This window comes from Pristis pectinata, chromosome 17 (genome assembly GCF_009764475.1).
Source record: "Pristis pectinata isolate sPriPec2 chromosome 17, sPriPec2.1.pri, whole genome shotgun sequence".
Classification (NCBI taxonomy): domain Eukaryota; kingdom Metazoa; phylum Chordata; class Chondrichthyes; order Rhinopristiformes; family Pristidae; genus Pristis; species Pristis pectinata.
The window spans coordinates 24,382,923-24,406,385 of record NC_067421.1 but is presented as its reverse complement, the minus strand read 5'-3'; the positions used below and the strand labels follow the sequence as shown (position 1 = coordinate 24,406,385).

General features: G+C 40.6%; 1 protein-coding gene and 1 non-coding gene across 2 annotated transcripts in view; one reads left to right on the top strand and one right to left on the bottom strand.

Moving 5' to 3' along the window:
- Positions 1-22,126, bottom strand: part of rhof (ras homolog family member F) — a 32,193-nt gene extending 10,067 nt beyond the window's left edge. The window contains exons 1-2 of the mRNA XM_052032276.1: positions 21,627-22,126; positions 16,141-16,228 (exon numbers count right to left, since the gene is read on the bottom strand). Of these exons, the coding sequence (XP_051888236.1) occupies positions 16,141-16,228; positions 21,627-21,761 (223 nt within the window). The 5' untranslated portion in view covers positions 21,762-22,126. The remainder of the gene's footprint in view (positions 1-16,140; positions 16,229-21,626) is intronic.
- On the top strand, positions 12,232-12,313 carry trnal-aag (transfer RNA leucine (anticodon AAG)). Its single transcript has one exon. It is a non-coding gene; the product is annotated as a tRNA-Leu (tRNA).
- Positions 22,127-23,463: the final 1,337 nt, after the last annotated feature.

Below are 23,463 nucleotides of genomic sequence, written 5' to 3'. Positions count from 1 at the left end.
GTCCATTGCACAAGTATCTGGAGGTCATTTTGCTAAAGTAAAGCACATGTTGATCAGACAACTCATTTAGATTTTTTTTTCTATTTTTAAAGGAGGGATATAACACAATGGTTGGTATAACTTTAAGAACTGTAGGACGTGACCATATGTCAATACAAATGTTTTGGTGAAGAGACTTCCAAGAGTCTGAGGAAAAGCTGGTTCTACAAAGGAAAGCCATTGTACAAGATGCTACATGTCCTCCAGTATCTGGGAGGAGTGAATGTCAGAGAAAGATATGGAGACGTGCAAGCTTCAGAAAAAAAACGTGTTGCCTGGCAAAGACAAGACAGGAAGAGAAGCAAACCTCTCTATCTGTCTCTTTGCAGTAACCCCTAACCACATCCCTTTCCTTATATCGTTTCAGCACTTTAGGTGAACAATGCATTGAAAACACACTGACATTTTATAGTTTAAAACTTTTATTAGACTGTTTTCTCAACCTCTCATCTAATGGATCCAAATTCTTATACCTTGTAATCTAAGCAAAATTATGTGTGTACCTGAACATGACAAGTATTTGATTTGGAACAACAATCCTTAAGAAATAACATCTGCATTTCAAACCTTCAGGTTGCTTTAAATGAGTCATACCTAGTACTCATGAAATGCAGATAAATACAATGGCATACTTATTTATAACCAGGGCCACAAACAGTAAAAATTAGTTTTATTTTAATGGTGTCATTTGAAGGAATGCTGTCAATGATACAAGGAAAACCACCAATTTATTTGACACTAGATCTCTTATGTACAACTCTCTGGTCAAATTGGACCTCAGTTTATCTATGCCCATCATGTCTGTAAACCTATGCCATCACAATCAACAAAGATAGCATCTACTGAAAATACAGCACCCTTTCAGTACTAGACTCTCAATCTTCTGATTTGGACAAGACAACACCACACCACAGTTTACCAGATTAAATATCATAAAGAAGGTTTGGTGGGGCAGTCACACTTTATGAATCATGCATTACAAACTCTGACCTGCTTTCATTCATTAAATAATAAATACATTTAAGAGTTTTCATTGTGAAGTTTCAATATTGGATGAAAATCTCACTCATTCTACTAGTAAGTATACATAATCTTTGGAAGATATAAAAAGTCTCTGAATAATTTTTAAAAATACTGAATGGCAAATTTGGCTGTTTCCTTAAAGATTAGGGATTGAATCCATCATTTGCAGAAATCTAAATGATTCTAACTAAATCAAGTTACTATGTTTAGGAGATGGCATGTACATATTTTCCAGTTGTTACATAAACTTAATTAAACACAACAGACAGGTTGGAGTGTATTCAGCAAGAGTATTAAGATCTGTCATTGCACCAATGCATCATTCAAGAAACTTGGCTGGAGATCCAATTACAATTCCCCATCAGTGAAACAAACATGCCTAATTTTTCTGACCAACATTTTTTTCTGATTAAGTTAATCTCCAATTAAGTAATCAATTTAGATTTTGTGACCAAGTTTTATGTCCTTCTAAGATTTTGTTAAAACAGTGTTACAATGCTGGGGATTTTCCAGAACTAAATTGCAGCGCACCATTTTTGTGGTGAACTTTCTACCAGAAAGTGGTGTCACATACAACCCAACCAAAAGGAAATCTCATGTGACCAATGTTAACAAACCATCATGTAAAAGGAAATAACACTTTAAAACGAGAGGAAACAACCAGAGTAAAAAATGTCAATATTGATGCAGTATTAAAGTTGATGCTAAAGGCACAAATTACAAATCCCTATTCAACAAAGTAAGTCAAAGACTATTATTTAGCAGGGAAAGCCAAATCTTCTCAGAAACCATTTGTAATCTACTACTTTTTAAACCATTAATGGTGGAGGAGGGGGAGTGAAAGGGAAGAAGTCACGAGGGAAATTTCTGCAAGTAGCTCAGTTGTGAATGCAATGTTATAATTCGCCTATACAGATTAGTATTCCCTGGGCTATATTACCAGTCTTTACTGGCCTCATCTCTCTAGCTGAGTTTGACTGGAGCATGGATGTTTCATGTGTTGTGCTTCCCATGTTCAAATAGATCCTGCTGGAATACATGCTTGGATGTCTGAGGACAAGATCTCACATTGCCCATGAACATTATACTCTTTTACCTTGTACCAGAAGAAGTTACCTGTTAAAGGTGCACCAATATGTATCTTTCTGGTGAAATTTCAGGAGAGCAGGGTAAATTTCAGGAGAGCAGGGTAAATTTATGTTGCTTCCTGATGACCAAAGATTTGTTTACCTTTCTGTGCACTTTAACCAATACTGGACACACTTTGAAAGATCCCACAAAACTACCTCCAGTGCTGCCAGGAAGTGTTGCAACATTGTGAGAAGGATCCTTCAAATGGCACATGCTACATTCTGTGACCTGCTGATGCATGGTCTTCCTTTGCATGTCAGATAACCAATAAGAACATTAAAAAAATAGAAAGAGGGATTAGCCTATCTGGTCTTTCAAGCCTTCTCTGCCATTCATTGAAATAGTGGTTGACCACCTACATCAGCATACTATCCTCATATTCCTTGAACCCTGAAAGTCCAGAAATCTCTCAATCTGGTTTGAATGAATATAACAACTGAGCCTCTAAGTCACTCAGGGTAGACAAGTTCAAAGGCACACCACCCTCTGAATGAAGAAATACCTTCTATTCTTATTCCTAAACAGACTGCCCCTTATTCTGAAATTGCGCCTCCTGGTCCTAGACGCCTCAGCCAGAGGAAGTATCTTCCCTGCATCCAGGCTAACAAGCTCTTTAGTTATTGGTTTGATGAGGTCTCCTCTCATTCTTCTAAACTCTAGAGAATACAATTGCAGTTCACCCACAGGGCAAATCTGACATCACTGCATTCATTCCCAGATAAGGAAACCAAAACTGTACACAATACTCAAGGTGCTGTCTCACCAACTAAGTATTAATGTCTCAGTGGATCCAGAGCTCTTGGGAACTAGCACCTATTCTTTATTATCACTGAGTAGCATGTTTACTGAATGCACTTAGTTTAACATTGGATTATACTCATCAAGGTGAGAGTTGTTTTTTTTTGTGAATGACCATCTGCTTGTATAATAATCAGTAAAACACCATCTCACTAAGTGAGAAGGTTATCTGTTCCTAAATGACCTTTGCATTGTGATTTTTCAGAATCTGTGCTAGTTTTATTCATAACAACAGAATTGGCCTGACAGATGAAAATAGTCATGAAAATAGTCACTGTGACATCAGCAGCACCATTTTCCAATAACACAGTGACAAGCACTATATAAAATACACTATACGCAATATAAAACTTTTCCATTGCTGCAACTGCAAGTACCTAGTTATTGAAGAAGGAAAGCTAATTGGGCCATGAAGTGCAGACAAAATGATGAATTTATGTCTAACAATAATTAGCCAACAGTTGAGACCACAAGTGGATTTAGTGCCTCATTGTAAAAAGACACGAAAAGTACAGAAGAATCTGATATTTGTGGTTTTGGAATACTTGGGGTTAGACACCCACATTAGACTATTGTCTATTGACTACAGCTCTTCCTTCAATACTATAATTCCAAACAAACTCACCACCAAACTCCAAGACCTGGGACTCAACACCTCCCTTTGCAACTGTATCCTCAACTTCCTGACCAACAGACCACAATCAGTGAGAATAGGTGGCAACACCTCCAGTATGATCATTCTCAACACTGGTGCCCTACTAGGCTGCGTCCTCAGCCCCCTACTCTATACGCGACTGTGTGGCTAGATTCTGCTCTAATTTCATCTACAAGTTTGCAGATGATACCACCGTAGTGGCTGTATCCCAAATAACGGAGTACAGGAAGGAACTAGAGAGCTTGGTATTTTGGTGTCATGGCAACAACCTTTCCCTCAATGTCAGCCAAACAAAAGAGCTGATCATTGACTTCAGGAAGGGGGGCGGTGCACATGGTCCTGTCTGCATCAATGTAGAGCTCGAGAGGATTGAGAGCTTCAAATTCCTAGGAGTGAACATCACCAATATAGCCTGTCCTGGTCCAGTGACCAGAAAGCTCACCAGCGTCTCTACTTCCTCAGGTGGCTAAAGAAATTTGGCATGTCTCCATCGACCTTCACCAATTTTTATTCGATGGACCATAGAAAGCATTCTATCAGGATACATCACGGCTTAGTATGGCAACTGATCTGCCCATGACCACAAGAAACTACACAGTTGTGAACACAGCCCAGCGCATCGTGGAAACCAGCCTCCCTTCCACGGACTGTCTATACTTCTCGCTACCTCGGTAAAGCAGCCAGCATAGAAAGACCTGACCCACCCGGACATTCTCCCTTCTCCCAATGGGCGGTAGATACAAAAGCCTGAAAACACATACCACCAGGCTCAAGGACAGCTTCTATCCTACTGTTATAAGACTATTGAATGGTTCCCTAGTACAATAAGATGGACTCTTGACCTCACAAACCACCTCTTTATGAGCTTGCACCTAATTGTCTACCTGCACTGCACTCTGCAGCTGTTACTTTATTCTGCATTCTGTTATTGTTTTACCTTGTACTACCTCAATGCACGGTGTAATGAATTGATCTGTACGAACTGTATGCAAGACAAGTTTTTCACTGTACCTCAGTACAAATGACAATAATAAACCAATTCAAGCCATGTGGAGAGATCAGAGATATTGATATTATTTCCACAAGCACAGAGAAAGCCAAGAAGATTTAGGTCTGATAGGATGTATACAGTGAGACAACCTCCTGGTGGAAGATTTAGTCACAAGGGCATCAATTTAAAATTGTAATGTACAGTAGAAAGTGTTTTTTACTGCAAAAAATTCTTACTGAAGAATATTTCATTGCAGGGCATTGAAGTATCTGTTACCAGAACAAGGAATTCTTGCATGATGCAAGAGAGGACAGGAAGGGTGGGTTTGGTTTTGAATTACTGTAACAAAGAGCTGATAGAGTCATAGAGGGCCAAGTGATGCCCTTCAGGGCTGTAATAAATCAGGTTTGATAAGGAACAGGGACTCCACAGAGTCAGATGCACTGTAATGAACTGTAGGGTCCAAACCATTACAGAAGCAGAGGCTAATTACCTCAAGATGGGAGGAAGCTTGGTACTCATGGACTCAGCGTCAAGCAGTACAGAAACAGGCCCTTAGCTACCACATCCATGCCAAACATCAAGTACCTATCGATACTAATCCCTGCACTTGATCCATAGCCTTCTATGCCTTGGCGCTTCAAGTGCTCATCTAGATATGTCTTTAACATTGTGAGAGTACCTGCCTCCACCACCCATCCAGGCAGTGTGTTCTACATTCCAAACACCCTCTAGAATTCTTCAAATTCCCTCTAAACCTCTTACCCCTCACCCTAAACCTATACCCTCTAGTGTTAGATCCCTATGCTATAAGGGAAACTTTCACTATCTACCCTGTCTATGCCCTTCATAATTACGTGTACCTCTCTTAGGTATCCTTCAGCCTCCTCTGCTCCAAGGAAAACAAACCCAGCCTTTGCAGTTTCTCCTCATAAATGAAACGTTCCCTCCCATGCAACATCCTGGTGAATCTCCACTGCAATCAGGTCCTTCCTATGGTGTGGCAACTAGAACTTTGCATAGCCTAACTAATGTTTTATTAAGTTGGACTTGATGCCCTTATTTTCTATGCCCTGGCCAAAGGTGGCAAATATCCCACATGCCTTAACCAGAGCTGCCACCTTCAGAGATCCATGGACAAGTATATACCAAGATCATACTGTTCCTCAAAATACTCCAAGGGCCCAACCATTCATCGTGAACATCCATAACTGAAATGCTCCATCCCAGGAAACACCCTCATGAATTTCCTCTGCACCATCTCCTGTGCAACCGCACCTTTCCTATCGTGTGGTAAATTGGAACTGTACATAGAACTCCACAATGCCCAAACCTATGTTTTATAAATTTGTAGCACAACCTCCTTGATCTTATTTTCTATGCCCTAAGGAAGCCAAGTATCCCATATGCCTTCTTCATCACCTAATCTACTTGTGCTACCATCTTCAGGGATCCTCTGACTTCTACACTAAAGTCCTACTCAATACTCCCCAAGCCCCACCATTCATTGTGTACATTCTACCCTTGTTAGTCCTCCCAAAGTACATCATCTTACATTTATCAGGATTAAATTCCATTTGCCACTGTTCTGCCTATTTTACCATCTGATTATCCTGTAGCCTAAGACAAGACTCCTCACAACAGAACCAATTTTATGTCATCTACAGACTTACTGATCATACCTCCTACATTCATATCATAAATTGTTAAAGTGTATAACAAACAGTAAAGATCCTTGCAGGGTTCCTTGTGGTACATCATTGGTCAGAGGCTTCTGATCATAAAAACAACCATCCACCATCACCCTCTGCCTCATATTACCAAGTCAATTTTGAATCCAATTTGTTAACTTCCCTGGATCCTATGCAATCTAGCCTCCCATGGGAGACCTTGTCAAAGTAAGGGCGTTATTTAAATTCATGAAGACTACATCAACCACATTGCCCTCATGAATATATTTTGTTACCTCTTTGAAAAATTCAATCAAATTAGTCAGACAGGATCTGCCCCCAAGAAAACCATGCTGATGATATTTGAATAATCTCTGCCTTTCCAATTGCAGGTTAATCCTGTCCCTCAGGAATTTTTCAAATAACTGATGTTGGTTCCACAGGCCTGTAATTACCTGTCTTAACTCTTTTTGTCCTTCTTGAATAAGAGTATTACATTTGTTGTCCTCCAGTCATCTGGCACCTCACTTGTGGCCAGTGAAGATTTGAGAAGCTCGCTTAGGGCCCCAGGGATCTTCTCCTTTGCCTCCTACAGCGGCATGGGATACATCTCATCAGGTCACAGGGATCTATCCAACTTTGTGCTCACTAAGACATCAAATACTTCCATCTTTTTTAGAAATAACGTGTTCCAGAATTTCACTTTCCCCTTGCCTGAATTCACCAATTAAAATACAGATGGGAAGTATTCATTCAAGGTCCCACCTATATCCCCTGGCTCCATGCAGAGATCACTATTTGGTCCCTACTCTTTCACTGGTTACCCTCGTGTTAATAAACACAAAATGCTTTGGGAGCTTCCTTAATCTCATTTCCTCATCTTGCTCTCTTAATTTCTCCAAGTACCCCCTGCACTTCTGAAAGTCCTCCCTTGTTTTCAGTTCTCCATGCTTGCCATATGCTTCTTTTTTCCCTCTTATATTCCGCCCTCAATACTTCCTGACATCAAGGTTTCCTTGGACTTGTTGTCTTTACCTTTCACCCTAATGGGAACACGTTGGGCCAGAATTCAACTCGTCTTCAATAATGACTTCAACTTGAGTGATGTAGACCTACCTGCAAGTAGCTGTTCTCACTTTTGTCACCTCCTATCTTTTGAAATCAGCCTTCCCTCAATCAAGGACCTTAATTTCTTTACTATCCTTATCTCTTTCCATAACTACCTTAAAACTTACTGAATCACAGTCACCATCTCCAAATGCCCTCCCATTGACACTTGAGCCCAAGATTAGCTGCAGTTGTGCTCCTTCTCGAGTCGGCCAATCTACGTACCAGCTCAAAATATTCTCCAGGATGCACTTTAAAATGTACCCCCTGCCCCAACACTTCCATGCCTTTCACACTAAAGTGATCCCAGTTAATATTGGGGAAACAAATTCCTTGCTTCTATAACCTTATTACTCTTGCATCTCTCTGCAATTTGGCTACATATCTGCTTCTCCATCTCCTGCTGTCTTGCTGACTGTTAGGACCCTGGCAAAGTGATTACCCCCTTTTTGCTGCTAAGCTTTACCACATGGCCTCATTTGAAGTATCTTCTCAGATATCCAGCCTCAATACCACAGTAACAGATTCCTCATCCAATACTGCAATGCCGCCACCTCTTTTACCTCCCTCATATCACACCTAAAGATTCCACACCTTGGAATAGGTACACCATGTTCAGTTGTCTGTCCTTTCAGCCACATCTCTAGTACTGTAAAGATCTGCAAGGCTTAGTTGCTCCCCAGATAAAACAGAAGCAATTTGCTCCACAACAGGGAAACTTAGTTGGGTAGTTGTATTGAGCAAAGGCAGGATATCTGTGAATTAGCAATTTGAATTTATAATACTTTGCATAAACAGTGTGCTGAAGGAACTCAGGGGTCAGGCAGCATCTGTGGGAGGAAAGAAATTGTCGACATTTCAGGTTGAAGCCCTGCATATCAGGACTGGAGGGGTTGGGGCGGGGGTGGGTGGGGGACATTTTAAAGTGCATCCAGGAGAATCTTCTGAGCCAGTACATAGATAGACCTACCAGAGAAGGGGCAGAATTGCAGCTAACCTTAGGCTCAAGTGTCAATGGGAGACGTCTGACATCGCCCACCCAATACTTTGCATAAACATGGACACTTTTAAAGATATGTATTTCCAAAGCTCCGAGAAGATGGAGAAAATTCTGAGGATGAAAAGATTTTAAATAATGCACTATGCTCCACGTGGTCATAGAATTGATTGTTAGTTGGAAAACCGCATGGTGGTGCAGCAGTTAGTTTGATCCTGACCCAGCGTGCTGTCTGTGTGGAGTCCTCTGAAACCGCATGAATTTCCTCCATGTGCTCCATTTCCTCCCACTCCCCAAATGACAGCTGTAAATTCTCCCTTAGTGCGGGTTTACAGCAGAAGAGTATTAAAGGGGAGTCGAGGGGTATGTGTGAGAGAGAATAAGTTGCAGGGTTACAGGAAAATGGGGAGTGGAAGCTGGCATTGGACCAAATGGACACCTCCTGTGTCATTATAAGAAAAGAATGCTTAGAACCAAAGAAATCCATTGCTGAGATCCCTTAATGGCCCAACATTTGTAGCCTCTGCTAATGACACGGCTAATTTTTGGGGCATCACAATGGAGTTTGCACTCATAAGGTAAAACATTACAATTAATTAAGGAACATATAGTTTCACGTAAAAAATGTCTACCACATATTGCAATACATCAGAGAGTATGGCGAGGCATTCATGGAGGTTTTCACAGTAACTACATTTCACAACTACTTTTATCTCCTAAAGTTGTGAAAACACCATATGATTGCAGATTTTACACATCATCAGGTACCTCAAGATAATGTGCAATCTATTGCAGAATCCATTACTTTTTTTTACCATCAACCACTGACCAGATTCTTCCCTTGAAGAGGAATTACTCACACCATCAGCAGCACTCTTGTCCTATGCATTTCTACTGTGGACATCTGTAATTCATTACCAGAGGAAATATACTAAACCTCTTCCAAGCAGTTAAAATGCTCAGCTAACACATGAAGTTAGTTTTCTCCAGATCTAGTCAGAGGAATCAGCTTAATTCAGTGATTATGTTTGAAATTGGTATTTCATTTGATTGTCAAAGTTCTGTTGAAAATGGGGTATGGTTTCAAACTAACTTAGTCAGTTACTTCCTGTCTGTAACCAAATTTAGTCTGGGACAGACAGGAAATGGCTTTGTACTGTTATCAAACACACCTAAGTAACAACATCCAAATTACCCACTGAAGACAATTGGGTAGAAATTTTTCCTAGATCATTGATTGAAGTCAATGGAAACTAAATTCAGAAGCATTATGTCTATGTTATTATATCATGTGTTTGCCATGTGACCATGGATAAACTCTTACTCTGATATTTTAACATTCTACAGCTAGTTTTATACAATCATAACCTGCAAGCAGTACACAACACAAATCCAAATCTGCTCCCTCTAATTCCATGATCCTACTTCCACTATTTCCAAAATAGAGCAGGGGAGGTATCATTGCTATCTTGGCCAATATTTATACTTCAACTAACCAAAATTTTCATACTTCATTGGCTGCAAGGTAATTGAGACATTCTGAAAGGGAAGTGAAATGTGGCATTAAATGCCACATCATTTTGTTTTGTATCTAATAAGGTGTAGCTGCAATTTCTCTCATCTAGATTCTGAGATTAATTGCCATTATGACGCAAGTCTATATTTCAGCAAATGCTTGTGAAGTACTATGTCTGTGTCAGCAAATTGGGCACAGTATACTTTTTTTTAAAATCAATACTTCTATATTTAAATGGTTAGTTATGCAGAAGATGCAAACTAAATTGTAGTTATTAAAGTAAGGCAAGATTAGCGTATGCTGAATCCTGCATCCCTGCCTTTGAGCTAGCTAGCCCCAACTGTGTTTCATAGCTGAAGTCATGGGGCATCCTGTAGAACACAACAGGAGACGTATCACTGATGCTTTCACTCTCCAAATAAAATTCTGCAGACAAAACAAAATTGCTTAAATATTATAAATCAGAAATGGAGAAAGTGATGGTGTCATGTGCTAAAATAATGTCTTACGACAACAAAAAGCAGGAGCTAACCAGAAAACGATGAGCAGACCAGGTTACGAATTTTGGAATAAAATATACCACGCATTTCAGACACCAGACATCATACCCATCATTTCACGTACTGGTGGTTCAAAGTATCCTGAGATTTAAAATCTTTAGGCTTTCCACTCTCCTTTGTCCTCCTCCAGCTAAAGAATAAAATATGCACAGTTGGGGTGAAGTCAGCTTCTGCTTCCTGCATAGTTTCAGTGGGGGTAGATGACAGGAGGAAGTCATTGCTCTGCACAGCTGGACTTACAGGTTCCTACTTACAGATCATGGGCTCATTTTAAAAATGACAATTTTTTTTTAAAAAAAGGCACAGGTCTTCGATTCTTTCAAATGTTCTTTCTGCTGCAGGTTCAGGATATCTGGAATTACCCACCTTTTAAGTCATCTCCCTATTTGGTGTAATGGAGCCCAATGTAAATGCTTGTCACTCTTTCCCGAATGTCCAGCCAGCATTCTAAGGTCACGTCTGATTTTTCACTGTTCCTACATTATTGGCTGTTTTATGTTGGGAATATGTTTTGGATCTCAGAGGAATTTAATACCATCTCTTTCCCAGCCATTAAATGTCCAATAACATAAAAATAAATTACTACTTTTTGGAATTGTAAATGGAGTAAATGTTAAATATACTGGTGAAGGTGCTGCTGTAATTCACAATTCTCAACTAATTAATATTCTAATTTCCAAATGAAACCATCTACAGAGATTCTCTCGTTAATTTCAGCGGGGAAACACTGTCTGATATGCAACAAAAAGCTCTAAGAGGATATTAAAGCTTGTCAGTGCCTCAGTGAGATTATCACTGAGTAATGCAGTAGACATAGGAAACAAGTTCTCTTTAGTTTGATGTGACAGGACTGTACTAACCTTTGACCAGCCTTTACAAAGAAATTTCACAGCTACTGTGAATAGAATGAAAGGTGGAAGCAAAGAAGCCTTCAACTGAAACTAATATGCCCACGATCCTAGAATTTGTCTTAAAAGTGACAAATTCTAAAATCTAATTTATTCTATCTTGACTGCAGAGCACAAAGTTCTCAAAGTTGTGACAAAAATCAGAGATAAAGGATAAACAAAACTTCGGAACATTGGTGCAATTTCTACTCTGATAATCAATACTGCTTTAAACCATCAAGCAGTACCATTTCTGCAAGATTTTTCTCTGCATGCTGTACCAAGATTGTTTAAAAATATGCAGACAATAAGAGGGCTAGCTCAATGATGTCAATGCTGATTGCAATCCAGATCGTCAGAGGAATCAATTAATTTCCCCGTTATGTAGCACCCACAGCTTCCTCTCCAAAGACCGAAGTCACTAAATTTGCAAGCTTGCCAGGTTACTTGTCAGGGATGAAACCTACTTCTTAAATGATATCTTCAGCAATGGCAACACTTGTAGCAGAATAGGAAAATAGTTTGGCAAGTCAACATGGACACTAATCTACTAATGAATCTGAAAACATTTATCAAAATTATTATCAATCTCATAACTGACAATGCATCTGGTATTGCATTGTGAAGAAACATTTCCTTCTCACTTATCGAAACCAAACGCAACTGATGACAAGATTGGGTGAAAAGGAAGTGATGGCAATGCTACGCCACAAGATATAGTTGCATTGTTCCAGCTAGACAAGTTGGGGGTGAATTATCTCATTTGTGGCCTGATCTTACTTTAATATCTTGAAGGATTAGAGAGAAGGGATGGGAACATGCAGGGACTTGGAAAATAAGATTCTAGACCAGGGTAATGCAGTGTGGCTGAGCAGTCTAAGGCGCTGGATTAAGGCTCCAGTCTCCATGGAGGCATGGGTTCAAATCCCACCACTGCCATTGTGTGCATCCCTGTTGCATCCAATATAACCTGCTGCAGTATTAAAATGAATTGGGAAATGTTTTATGGGCAGGCACGGTAGTGTTGCAGTTAGCATAACACTATCACAGTGCCAGAAACCAGAGTTCAATTCCGGCCGCTGTCTATAAGGAGTTTGCACATTCTCCCCACGTCTGCGTGGGTTTCCTCCAGGTGCTCCGGTTTCCTCCCACATTCCAAAGACATATGGGTTAGGCCATATGTCCCTCCCACATTCCTCCCACATTCCAAAGACATAGTTGTGGGCGTGCTATGTTGGTGCCAGAAACATGGTGACACTTGTGGGCTGCCCCCAGAACACTATGCAAAAAAGATGCATTTCACTGTGTTTCGATGTACATGTGACTAATAAAGACATCTTATCTAATGGGTAGACTGGACTTGGCGTGAACTAGGACATGGGCAACAGCGTTTTGGATGAACTCAGATTTGTGGAGAGTAGAACCAGGAATGTACTGAACTCATCAAGTCTGGAGATAGTAAAACCTATATGAGGGTTTCAGCGGTACATGAGCAGAGGTGGCAGCAGTGTTGTCAGTGTAACAGAGGTGGAAATAGGCAGTTTTAAAGGAGGCAGAGCTGCGTAATTTGAAGCTTACCTCTACATCAAAGATGATACTGAGGACGCAATGGTTGTGGACATTCTGGTTCAGTTTTAGGCAGTTGCAAGTGAGAGTGATTATGTTGGTGTCCACAGGACACAGGCTGTGTGAGACACTGAACTGATGGCATCGGTCTTCCCAACGGTTTGATGGAGGGAGTATTTACTCATCCAGTGCTAGAGAATTGGACAAGCAATTTAAACTTTTTGTTTAGACATGGTAGTGGGGTTAAGCGAGGAGACAGCTAGGTGCTATCAACAGGCATATGAAAAGTGATAGTTTGTTTGGTTTTTGGATGACATTGTCATTGGGCAGCATGTCCACTACTAAATGGAGGGAGGCAAAGATAGATCCTTGAGGGACACCCTAAGTTATTAGTGCAGGAGTGGGAAGGAAGGCCCTTTTAGTGATTTTTTGGCTACGTTTGAATCGGTGAGAATAGAATAGTTGAGTCTTGTCTCACCCACTTGATAGTAGAATTGTTGAGACAGGATGATGTAGTCAAAATGTCACTGGTTGTACACAAATCAAAGAGGAAGAGGAAGGACAGAGAACTTAAATCTCATAGTGTATTGCTTGAGACTTTGATAAGTGCCATTTCACAGAGGTGTTCTAGTTTGGATGGACAGAGGGAAACTATAAAATATTCAAATACCCTGAAGAAGATAGGAAGAATGGAGGTGGGTTGGTAGTTTGCAAGAAAGCTTTTTAAAGAAACCATTGATGACAATGACTCACAAAATAATGGGATGGAGCAGTAGTTGAGGAGAGAAAACTATTAACAACAACTATCATGGACACTTGGGTGGGATCAGTTGGAGGTTATGGTCAAAGGAGCTGGAGGTGGATCTTGCAGTTCCGTTCAGAGAGGGGCATGAGGAAAGAGAAATGACTAAAAGATGTGGGTTTGGGCCCATGGCAAGGAGCAACCACTGATGTTTGATGACTTCAGTGACAATAGGCCAGATGGTGTCAATCTTAGTGACAAAGAAGTCTGTAGTCTCCTTGAAGACACAGGAGACTGCAGATGCTGGAATCTGGAGCCACAGACAATCTGCTGGAGGAACTCAGCAGGACATGCAGCATCTGTGGGGAGAAGGTTGACAACTCCTTTCTCCCCACACATGCTGCTCAACCCACTGAGTTCCTCCAGCAAGACTGTTACTCTGTAAATTCCTTGCCTTTTTTGGGAGGTGATGGTAGAAACTAGTTTAAGAAAACTGTTTGCAATAGAGAACAGAACCCAGTGTTATCTTTGCATTCCTGCAATAGGAAGCAATTTTGCCTGACAACAATGGGACCTCGTTGCACTCTGGTCTAGAGTTCTGACGGTGAATGGGTAAATCAATCATCTACCATGTTCCTTGGACTGGAGGGTAGAAATGAGGTTTATACCAGTGACTTCTATGTGTTGGTTTTAATGGGGACTAGGGTGTCAAAGGTGCAGTCTAGGATGTGGCTGAACTGCAGAAGTACCGTGGGGAATGGAAGTCTAAAGACAACTGAAATTGTATAAGTTAGTGAATTGCCGGAGATCATCTTCTCAGACTACGCCAAAGAGGAAGGGCTGGGATTTAGGAGGATGTGGGTGGAGTGTGATACCAAGAAATAATCAGAGGAGGCCCTATACTTCAGCACTGGATGAAAATAATTACCAAAACAACAAACACAAACTTATGAATGCTGACATCTTTTATAGTCCTGCAGAAATTATTGAAGGTCGTTTCTGTTTCATACCTTCAATAGGCTGTCTTGATACTCCCAAGTGTGAACTCTTATGAACAGAAAAATAAGAAGTAGCACTTCCCAATAATGGTGTTACATTTTGTTATTTTACTCACTGAGAGATGGTGAAATATTTTCTTTGCAAAGGACTAATTGCACAAACTCAAAATAGATCAGATATTTGATGTTTCTAATGGGCAGAGAGGTTTCACGGAAAATTAACTATGTATCTATAGACAAATGATTAAATCTTAATAGCCATTTGCTTGCTTACACCTAGTATACTGGCATTTTTCTAACTTTTAAGTTAATATTATGCATCTTACATTAAGCAACTTATGCATATGTAATGACAGAGGCTGATCCTGACTTTGTCTGCAATTTGAAAACAAACAACATTTTCACATTTTTAATGCAGCAAAAGCTTCACGCAAGTCTTATGCAACAAAGAAAAAATTGATACCAAATCACATATTAGGCTGATGATCAAAAGATTTTTAGGAGGTAAATGTTAAAGAGTAGAGAAACAAAGGACTGCAGATGCTGGAATCTAGATGAAAAACACGGTGACGCTGGAGGAACTCAGCAGTTCGGGCAGCATCCGTGGAGAAAAGCAGACAGTCAACGTTTTGGGTCAGGACCCTTCTTCAGGACTGAAAATAGGAAAAGGGGAAGCCCAAGATATAGGAGGGAAAAGCAGAGCAGCGATAGGTGATTTGTCCACCTATCACTGCACTGCTTTTCCCCCCTAAAAATGTTGTTGCCTGGCCTGCTGAGTTCCTCCAGCATCATCGTGTTTTTCAAATTTTAAAGAGTGCCTTGGTGGAAAGAGAAGATGGTAAATGGAGGGAGAGAAATTAGAGAGCTAAGGACCTAGGTAGCTGATAGCACAGGCAAAATGGTTGAGTAAGTTTGGGAGATCTTGTAATTGAGACAATGCTATGCTTATACCGGGATCCAATATAGGTTAGTGAGGTCAGAAACAGTAGACAAAAAGGACATTGTGCTAATTGGAAAGGGCAATAGAGTTCTGGATGACCTGGAGTTTATGGATAGCAGAATATGGGAGGTTGGTATGGAGTGCATTGGCATGGTCAGTCTGAGACATAACAAGACATGGGCGATGGTTTCAACAGTACATGAGCTGGGCAGGGCTGGGGTCAGGTAATGTTAAGAGTAGTTTTAGTGGAGGTGTTGATACATGATCAAAAGCTCTGAGTATTCCTATCAATTTTAGGATCTGGAATTTTGACAGTAGTTTATAAGCCATGATCAGAACTGGAATTTTAACGGGTTAATTTTCCAACCTCAACCAGAACATTGGCACCAATGCAGAACTCTCCTATTGGTGCTGTAATTGAAACGAGCAGAAGTTAAATCCAATGCTTTCCTTTATGAAGTACGTTGATCGGTGAGCTATCAGCATAACACACAAACTGGAATAATTTAAAGACTCTTACCTGCTGTGTCATATAAAGTCAAGGTGACTTTCTTGTTCCTAATTGTGATATCTGTCGCATACTTCTCGAACACTGATGGGGCATATTGCTAACAGCAGGACATGGAATGAAGAAACAGAAAATGGATATTAACATTACCTAATAAGCTTACTAATGTCATATTCTATTGTCCTACATGAATTACTGAATAAAATTTCCTGTTAATATCTTAAAGTGTAAATATCTGACATCATTCCAAATTAATCTAAAATAAGATACTACAGAGAACCACCTATAAATCAAATTGGGAGTATCAATTTGTATAAGTACACAAATTAGAGCACAACGCAGCAACTATTCCGTACAGGGACTCTGAACTCAAGTTGCACTTAAGGAGTTCACAAGACCATAGGACCATGAGATATGGGAGCAGAATTAGGCTCTATGGCCCATTGAGACTGCTCTGCCATTCAATCATGGCTGTTTTTTTTTCCCCAACCCCATTCTCCTGCCTTCTCCCTATAACCCCTTTACCAATTAAGAAGCTGTCCATCTCTGCCTTAAATACCCCCATAGAGTTATACAGCACAAAAGCAGGTCATTAGGCCCACTGAATCTATGACAACCATTAAGCAGTCATTTATACTAATCCTACATGAAGCACTTTATTCTCTCCATACTTCCATCACTTCCCCACATTCTACTATTCACCTACATATTAGGGGCAATATACGGTGGCCAATTATCTTTAGGATATGGGTGGAAACTGAAGCACACATTATCCCATGCAGTCACAGGGAGAATGTGCAAACTCCACACAAACACAGCAACAGGATTGAGCCCAGGTCACTGGAACTGAGAGGCTGTGCCTCCTTAAACTTCAGCATAAACCTGTACATTAAACTTAACACACAGAGCTCCCTTACCTGGTTGCGCCAATACACAATCCAAAGATAGGTGAGGTGAGATCTGTTGAGGCAGCTTTTGACTTGCAGAACTTGGGTTTGGGAAGGGGTATTCTAGAATTCCCCCTCATTAATCCTCTCCAATAGTACTGGTCAGTGCAGGTGTGTGGTAGGAACAATTTGGCTCCTATAGCCCTGGACTAGATAGTTACTTAACATTCATTGTCTGTGCCACTGAATCGTGGCTAAAGATTAGGGTCTTGGGTAAGTTAATGGAAGGCAATGGAACCCAGTTAGGGAATGTTCCATTGAAGTCAATGGCTCTGGTGAGTGGGGAGAAAATTGGAACAGAAATATCTGCTTCTTCTCATTGAAAAGGTAAAGAGACAATCTAATCCTCATCTTGCAAACTTATCAAGACTCTGTGCTATAGATTGACAGTAGTTGGGTAGTGCTTCCAGTTTTTTTTTTATCCCATCTTGGATTTTATCTGTCAAGATAAGATGTGCATGGAAAGGAGGCACTTCACCAAGGAAGTAAGGTAAAGTTATTGATTGCAGAGTTTTGTTGCAATGAGGCCAGGAGAGGTGGACTTTTGAGCAATCCACTTTGCCAGAGATTCCAAGACAACTTATTGGTTGGATTGGTGCAAATTTTCCAATGCAGCTTTTAAACAAGCAATGATTAATGCATTAGATTTAAAATATACTCAAACTTGAACTCTACTGAATTACTGTGAAGACTGCATTCTGTCAAAGGTAGAATGTTAAAATTAAACAATATTTCAAGGTTATCAAGTATAATGTCCAGATTTGGTTCATCTCCCAGCATTTTTTAAAAACTTGCTGCAAGATTGCTCCTTTCTATTTCAGGACTCAATGAATTTGGCTAGAATTTTATTTCATTTGCCCCAGACACTGCTATAGTATCCCATTCAAGTATCCAGTCTTCCTGTATGGACCCTGACATTAAGCATTGGTGAGTTGTCACAATAATTAAGGAACAGTGGCCAAATCTAATTCTTTCCAATTTAACATCTATCTACAAATATTTAATGGCAGCAAAAACAATACAAGCAGAAAATCCTAGTTTATATTTATTGACCATCCCCAATACACCCCACCTACTCCACACTTCCTAGCAAGGCTGAGGTGGTTACAGCATGCTTAGTCATCACTCTGGATGAGTTCAGCTAATTTGGCACAGATCAGAAGCTGAAATCACAGTTTGTGGCAAAGGTTGCTATATTTTAAGCATAAAGGGAATCTGTTTGTAGATGCTGCCTGCTCATTCTGCACTTTCCCTGTTCCAATGGTTTATGTGAATCTTCTGCTGGTAATTTCAAAACATAACATTTTCAAAATAAGCTACCTATTGCACTCAGTGTAGTTTATCTTCCAAGTGGCATCAAATGGCAGTTCAAAAACAGAATGTAAAGAAAATTAAGGCATAAGAATACCAAGATTTGTAATCCAGAATTTACAGAAAAAAAATAGTGGAGTGTAAACAGTACCCACATCATCGTGTGTTTTCAGTCCAACCCACAACAATTTGGTGCAAGGAAGAGATGATGGGAGTTTGATGAAGGATTTGCCATCTGCTTCAAAAAACAGGATCTTCCAGTCAACATCCCAGTGAATGTGAAGAAATTGTTGGATTTGTGCCCTAAATACGAACTGAACCCACCAGACAATTAAAGCTGCTCTTTCACGTTGGGTGATAGTGATCTTGACCTACTGCTTAACTTTAGCAAAGTAACAACAGCAATTGTGAAGTTCTAGTCCAGCAGAGGGTAAACACTGCTTGGAGGTTTAAAATATAAACCTTAACATTTTATTTCCTCATTTCTTTCCCTCTCCATTCTGTTCATTACCTTTTTAAATATTTGATTTCCTTTGTCTAAATTGATAATTAATATTGCTTCATGGCTCTGACTCTAAGTAAACAATACAGCATGGAAACAGGCCCTTCAGCCCAACTTGTACATGCTAACAAAGATGTCCATATTGCTCTAAACCTGTCCTATCCATGTACCTGTCCAAGTGTCTTTTGACTGTCGTTATTATACCTGTCTCAACCACTTCCTTGAGCAGCTCATTCCACATACCCACTCGCCTCTGCTTGAAGAAGTTGCCCCTCAGGTCTCTTTTAAGTCTTTCCCCTCTCATCTTAAACCTATGCCCTCTAGTTTTTGATTCCCTTTCCCTGGGAAAGAGACTGCGTGCATTTGCCTTGTCTATGCCCCTCATGATTTTATACACTTCCATAAGGTCATCCTTGAGTCTCCTACGCTCCAATGAATGAAGTCCCAGCCTGCCCAACCTCTCCCTATAATGCAGGCCCTCAAGTCCTGGCAAAATTCCCGTAAATCTTCTTTACACTCTTTCCAGCTTAATAACATCTTTCTTGGAACAGGCAGAAGATACAGGAGACTGAAGGCACATACCACCATGCTCAAGGACAGCTTCTATCCCATGGTGTTAAGACTTATATGATGAGATGGACTCTTGACCTCACAATCTACCTTGTTTGACCTTGCACCTTTTTGTCTACCTTCAATGCACTTCCCTGCAGCTGTGACACTTTATTCTGTAATTGTTTTTACCCTGTACTACCTCAATGCACTGTGTAATGAATTGATCTGTACAAACTGTATGCAAGACAAGTTTTTCCACTGTACCTTGGTACAAGTGACAAGAATAAACCAATGCAAATAACAGGGTAATCAAAACTGTATACATTACTCCAGATGTGGCCTCACCAACATCTTGTTCAACTACAGTGTCTTGTATGACTTCTGCACCATTCACTTTGATCTTTAGATTTCATTAGAGAAAGTGATTATCTTTTGGTCCTGCCATTCACCAAGTCCTGGCTGCCTTAGTAACTATGTTTCATGATTATCAATCGACACTTCTGCTACATTGAGGCAGAAAAATAATTGGGGCTGAAAGGTGAGGAGAAAAAAAAAATCAAACTCTAGACACGTACCTAAGATGCTTTGCTCTGAAGAATTCTGGGCCTTTATTACTGTCTAGTTAGTAGTACGTGTAACTCTGAAGCAGAATGTTCAAGTTCCACATTGGGGACACAAGCGCAAAAATCTAAGTTAACATTCCAGTGTGGCACTTGGAGAGAACTATTGTCAGATATATCAACTTCCAAATGTGTTGTTACATGGAGGCTCTGTCTCTTTAGTGAGCATAAATCCTATGGCACTATTTTGTTCATGAGCAGCAAGTTTTTCTGAGCAATATTTAATCCTTACTCAATTAGCTTTTTTTTAAAAAAAGAGATTATATTGGCATTGTCCCATTGCTGTTTGTGGCAGTTTTCTGTGCATTGGTTTGACACAAGTAGTGCCTACCAATCATTCAGGTTTCATACAACAGAGATACTTCAAAACTACTTAATTGACTGTGAAGTGCTCTGAAGCATTTTGAAAGGGGCCATCAAGGTACATTAAAATATATATCCAGCTGGTGTAAACCCTACTGCTATTTTTATATTGTACATTCATTACCAAAATGATAATACAGCAGGAACCAAAACAGGAAGAAGCCATAATAACTATTAACTGAAGAATCTAATAAAGAAAAGGTATCCTTCAGAGGGAAAAAAATATCACTCCAGTCTGTTCCCTGTTCCTGGAACACTTGTATCTAGTTTGCACCAGTCAAGTTCTTAAAATGAAGACTCCAGTCAGGAAAAGATCATTAGATTGCAACTTGAGAAGGTGACACTTCAACCTGCTACAACACTGGCCTCCGCGCCTCTGTAACCGGCTTAATTTCATTTGTAAGTGGGGCATGACATTTTGGTTTCCAGTACTTTCCTACCAACAAATGCTTCTTTCTTAAAAGAAACCCTTCAGAACTCTTCTGCCCTCCGGCCTTTCTTTCTAAAGGGGATAAACTCTTGCAGTAATCCTAATGCTGCTTGTTTAGTAAGCATGTTTAGCAAGATATAAAGTGGACATTGAATGTGGGTGAATGATCCGCCCATATACAGCGAACGCTTTGCTGCTAAGCAATACGAGGCGGTGGGACATTTATTGTAGAATTGGAACAGAGCGGATCGTTTTGTTTTGTTGTCCACTTTCCATTCTCTCCCTCCGAGTTCCCTCCCTCCCTCCCTCACTCACTCCTCCGGGTTGATTCTGCTTTTGGCGCCGGCACCTTTTGACAATCCCACCCCTTCAAGATGAGTTGACTCATGTGCACTACTTCTGCGAAATTCGTCATTCATGACGCGAATTCTGCAGATTGTACCGCAGCTGGATTACTTGGTTGTGAGACCGTGCGGATTATAATTTAAACATTTTCTGTCTTTTTAGAATGCGGGTTACAGAGAAGCGCCCAATATCACAACTGAAATGTTGTTGGCCAATCTCCTATGATGACTTCAATTGTAATAGTTATAATAAAGTATAATTTATCAAAGTACTTTGTTCTATATGAACAACATTGTCGCTACCAATATCAAAACCAATCATTCAGCTCCACAGATATGTAACAGGGTGCTTGCCATTTTACCGATACCGTAGTACAGTTAACTGCTGCTACATTACGCTGGTTATAACCCAATATTCGTTCAACTTACTTCTGGAAAGTCCCCCTTGGCAAATACCATAAGTAAGGACGTTTTACCACATCCACCGTCCCCAACTATCACAATTTTCAGCTCGTTTCCACCAGCGACAGTCGAGTTCCGATTATGGCCATTTGCCATGGCCATTTTAGGTATCTTTTCTAAAAAAATAATTGGTTTCTCTCCACTAAAATGCGATCAGTTCCGCCAGACCTCGGAGAAATTCATCCAGGGCATGAATGTGACAACTGGCAGCACATCTGCTGAAGCGTGGTGCGTAACAGCACTGGTTTCTCGAATGAATTAAACCGGACTTTGAAGAAGCTCTGCGCCAGTCTGATCACAGTTTTCGCATTTTCAGCGATTTGGGGCTATCTTGTCCCTGGTTGTCCTGAAGGACGTTGGAAGAACTATGCTGCTGCACGGTGTGGGGAGTAGGTGTTCACATCTCAAGGACACTCCCGCTGTGACCCCGCCTCCCCGTTAACCAGCCACATGCTGAACCGTTCTGCTTCTGGTTAGGGACTGTTGCGTTGTTTAATTGGTTTCCGTTGTCTGTGTTTAACCCTTTCCGTTCCACGTGGACTCTGGAAAGCATAAACCTTCACCGAAATCCCCAAAAAATGTAATTGCAATTTGCAAACAACCACCTCAGCTCTAGGCTCATGGGTAAGGTTATTGCTACCCAACTATAAATAAACGATTCTACAAAGGGCGAGTTGGCGTTGTTTCTCCCCTGTTGCATTTTATTACAGATGTGACTCATGATTTCAGATCGCATTGAATGACGTTAGTCCGATTTTATTTATGAAATTCGTGCGGGGCCCTTTATCGCCACTTAGCGTGTGGTCTGAAGGTAGTTTCGGTACTTGATGCGAGAAATACCTGCTGGCTGAGAACTTGTCATTGAACGCGCAGAAACTATTATCCCGCTTCAAGCAGGATGGATTCCACACTGGGAAATGTTCTAAACTTCAGAATACCGGCTGCAGCTACCCCGTGTTCCGCACATGGTACAGATAATGCTGGAAATACTCATATTTGAGCAGAGAAAAATGGTTTTATTGTTAATTCGCAGTGTACCAAATAGATGAAGCAAACCAGCGGAATGAAAGAGTAACAAATCGAACGTATAACTTTTGATTAAACGCTGCCCAGTATTGCAGGTGACGTGAACGCTTTAATCTCCGTGATCGTGTCGAGCCGTCCAACTATCCATATGCTGTAGGAAGGAATTCTTGGACGCTCCTTGATTTGCAGAGTATTTCCAGTTTTTACTTCAGATTGTCCACGTCTACATTTTTTTTTGTCTTTTGGAAGACTGAAATATTGTTTTGTTGGAGTGAGTCTCGGTGAACGGGGAAGGGCAGGACCCCGGGGCAAAGACATGTGCTCAGCTACGACGATGTCCACTCGGCTTCCTTCGTTGCACCATCTGGGCAAGTGTTGAAACATAAGTTTAAAACGGAACCAGGCATTTTAGGAAATGCGAGGCTCGTCTGACAGTCGAGGTACCGTCACCACCAGTCCTGAATTAGTTTTACCTTAAACAAAAAAGCTTATTTATATAAAAAAAACTTAATCCCGCATTAAAACCCCATGTAGAAACACGCCACCTGCTGTAAATGTGAGTTGCAGTCAGGCTCCAAGGATAACGACCATGGTCCCTGAATTGAGTCGCTGGATCCTTCTCACCGGACGTTATATTTGAAGCTTATGTGTAAAATGGGTTTGGAGGTGTCGCCTTGATGTGGCCTCTCGTGCATCGGTGAGACCAAGTGTAGACTGGGCGACCGCTTTGCCGAGGACCTGCTGTCTGCAATGGGCATCCCGACCTTCCCCTCCCCAT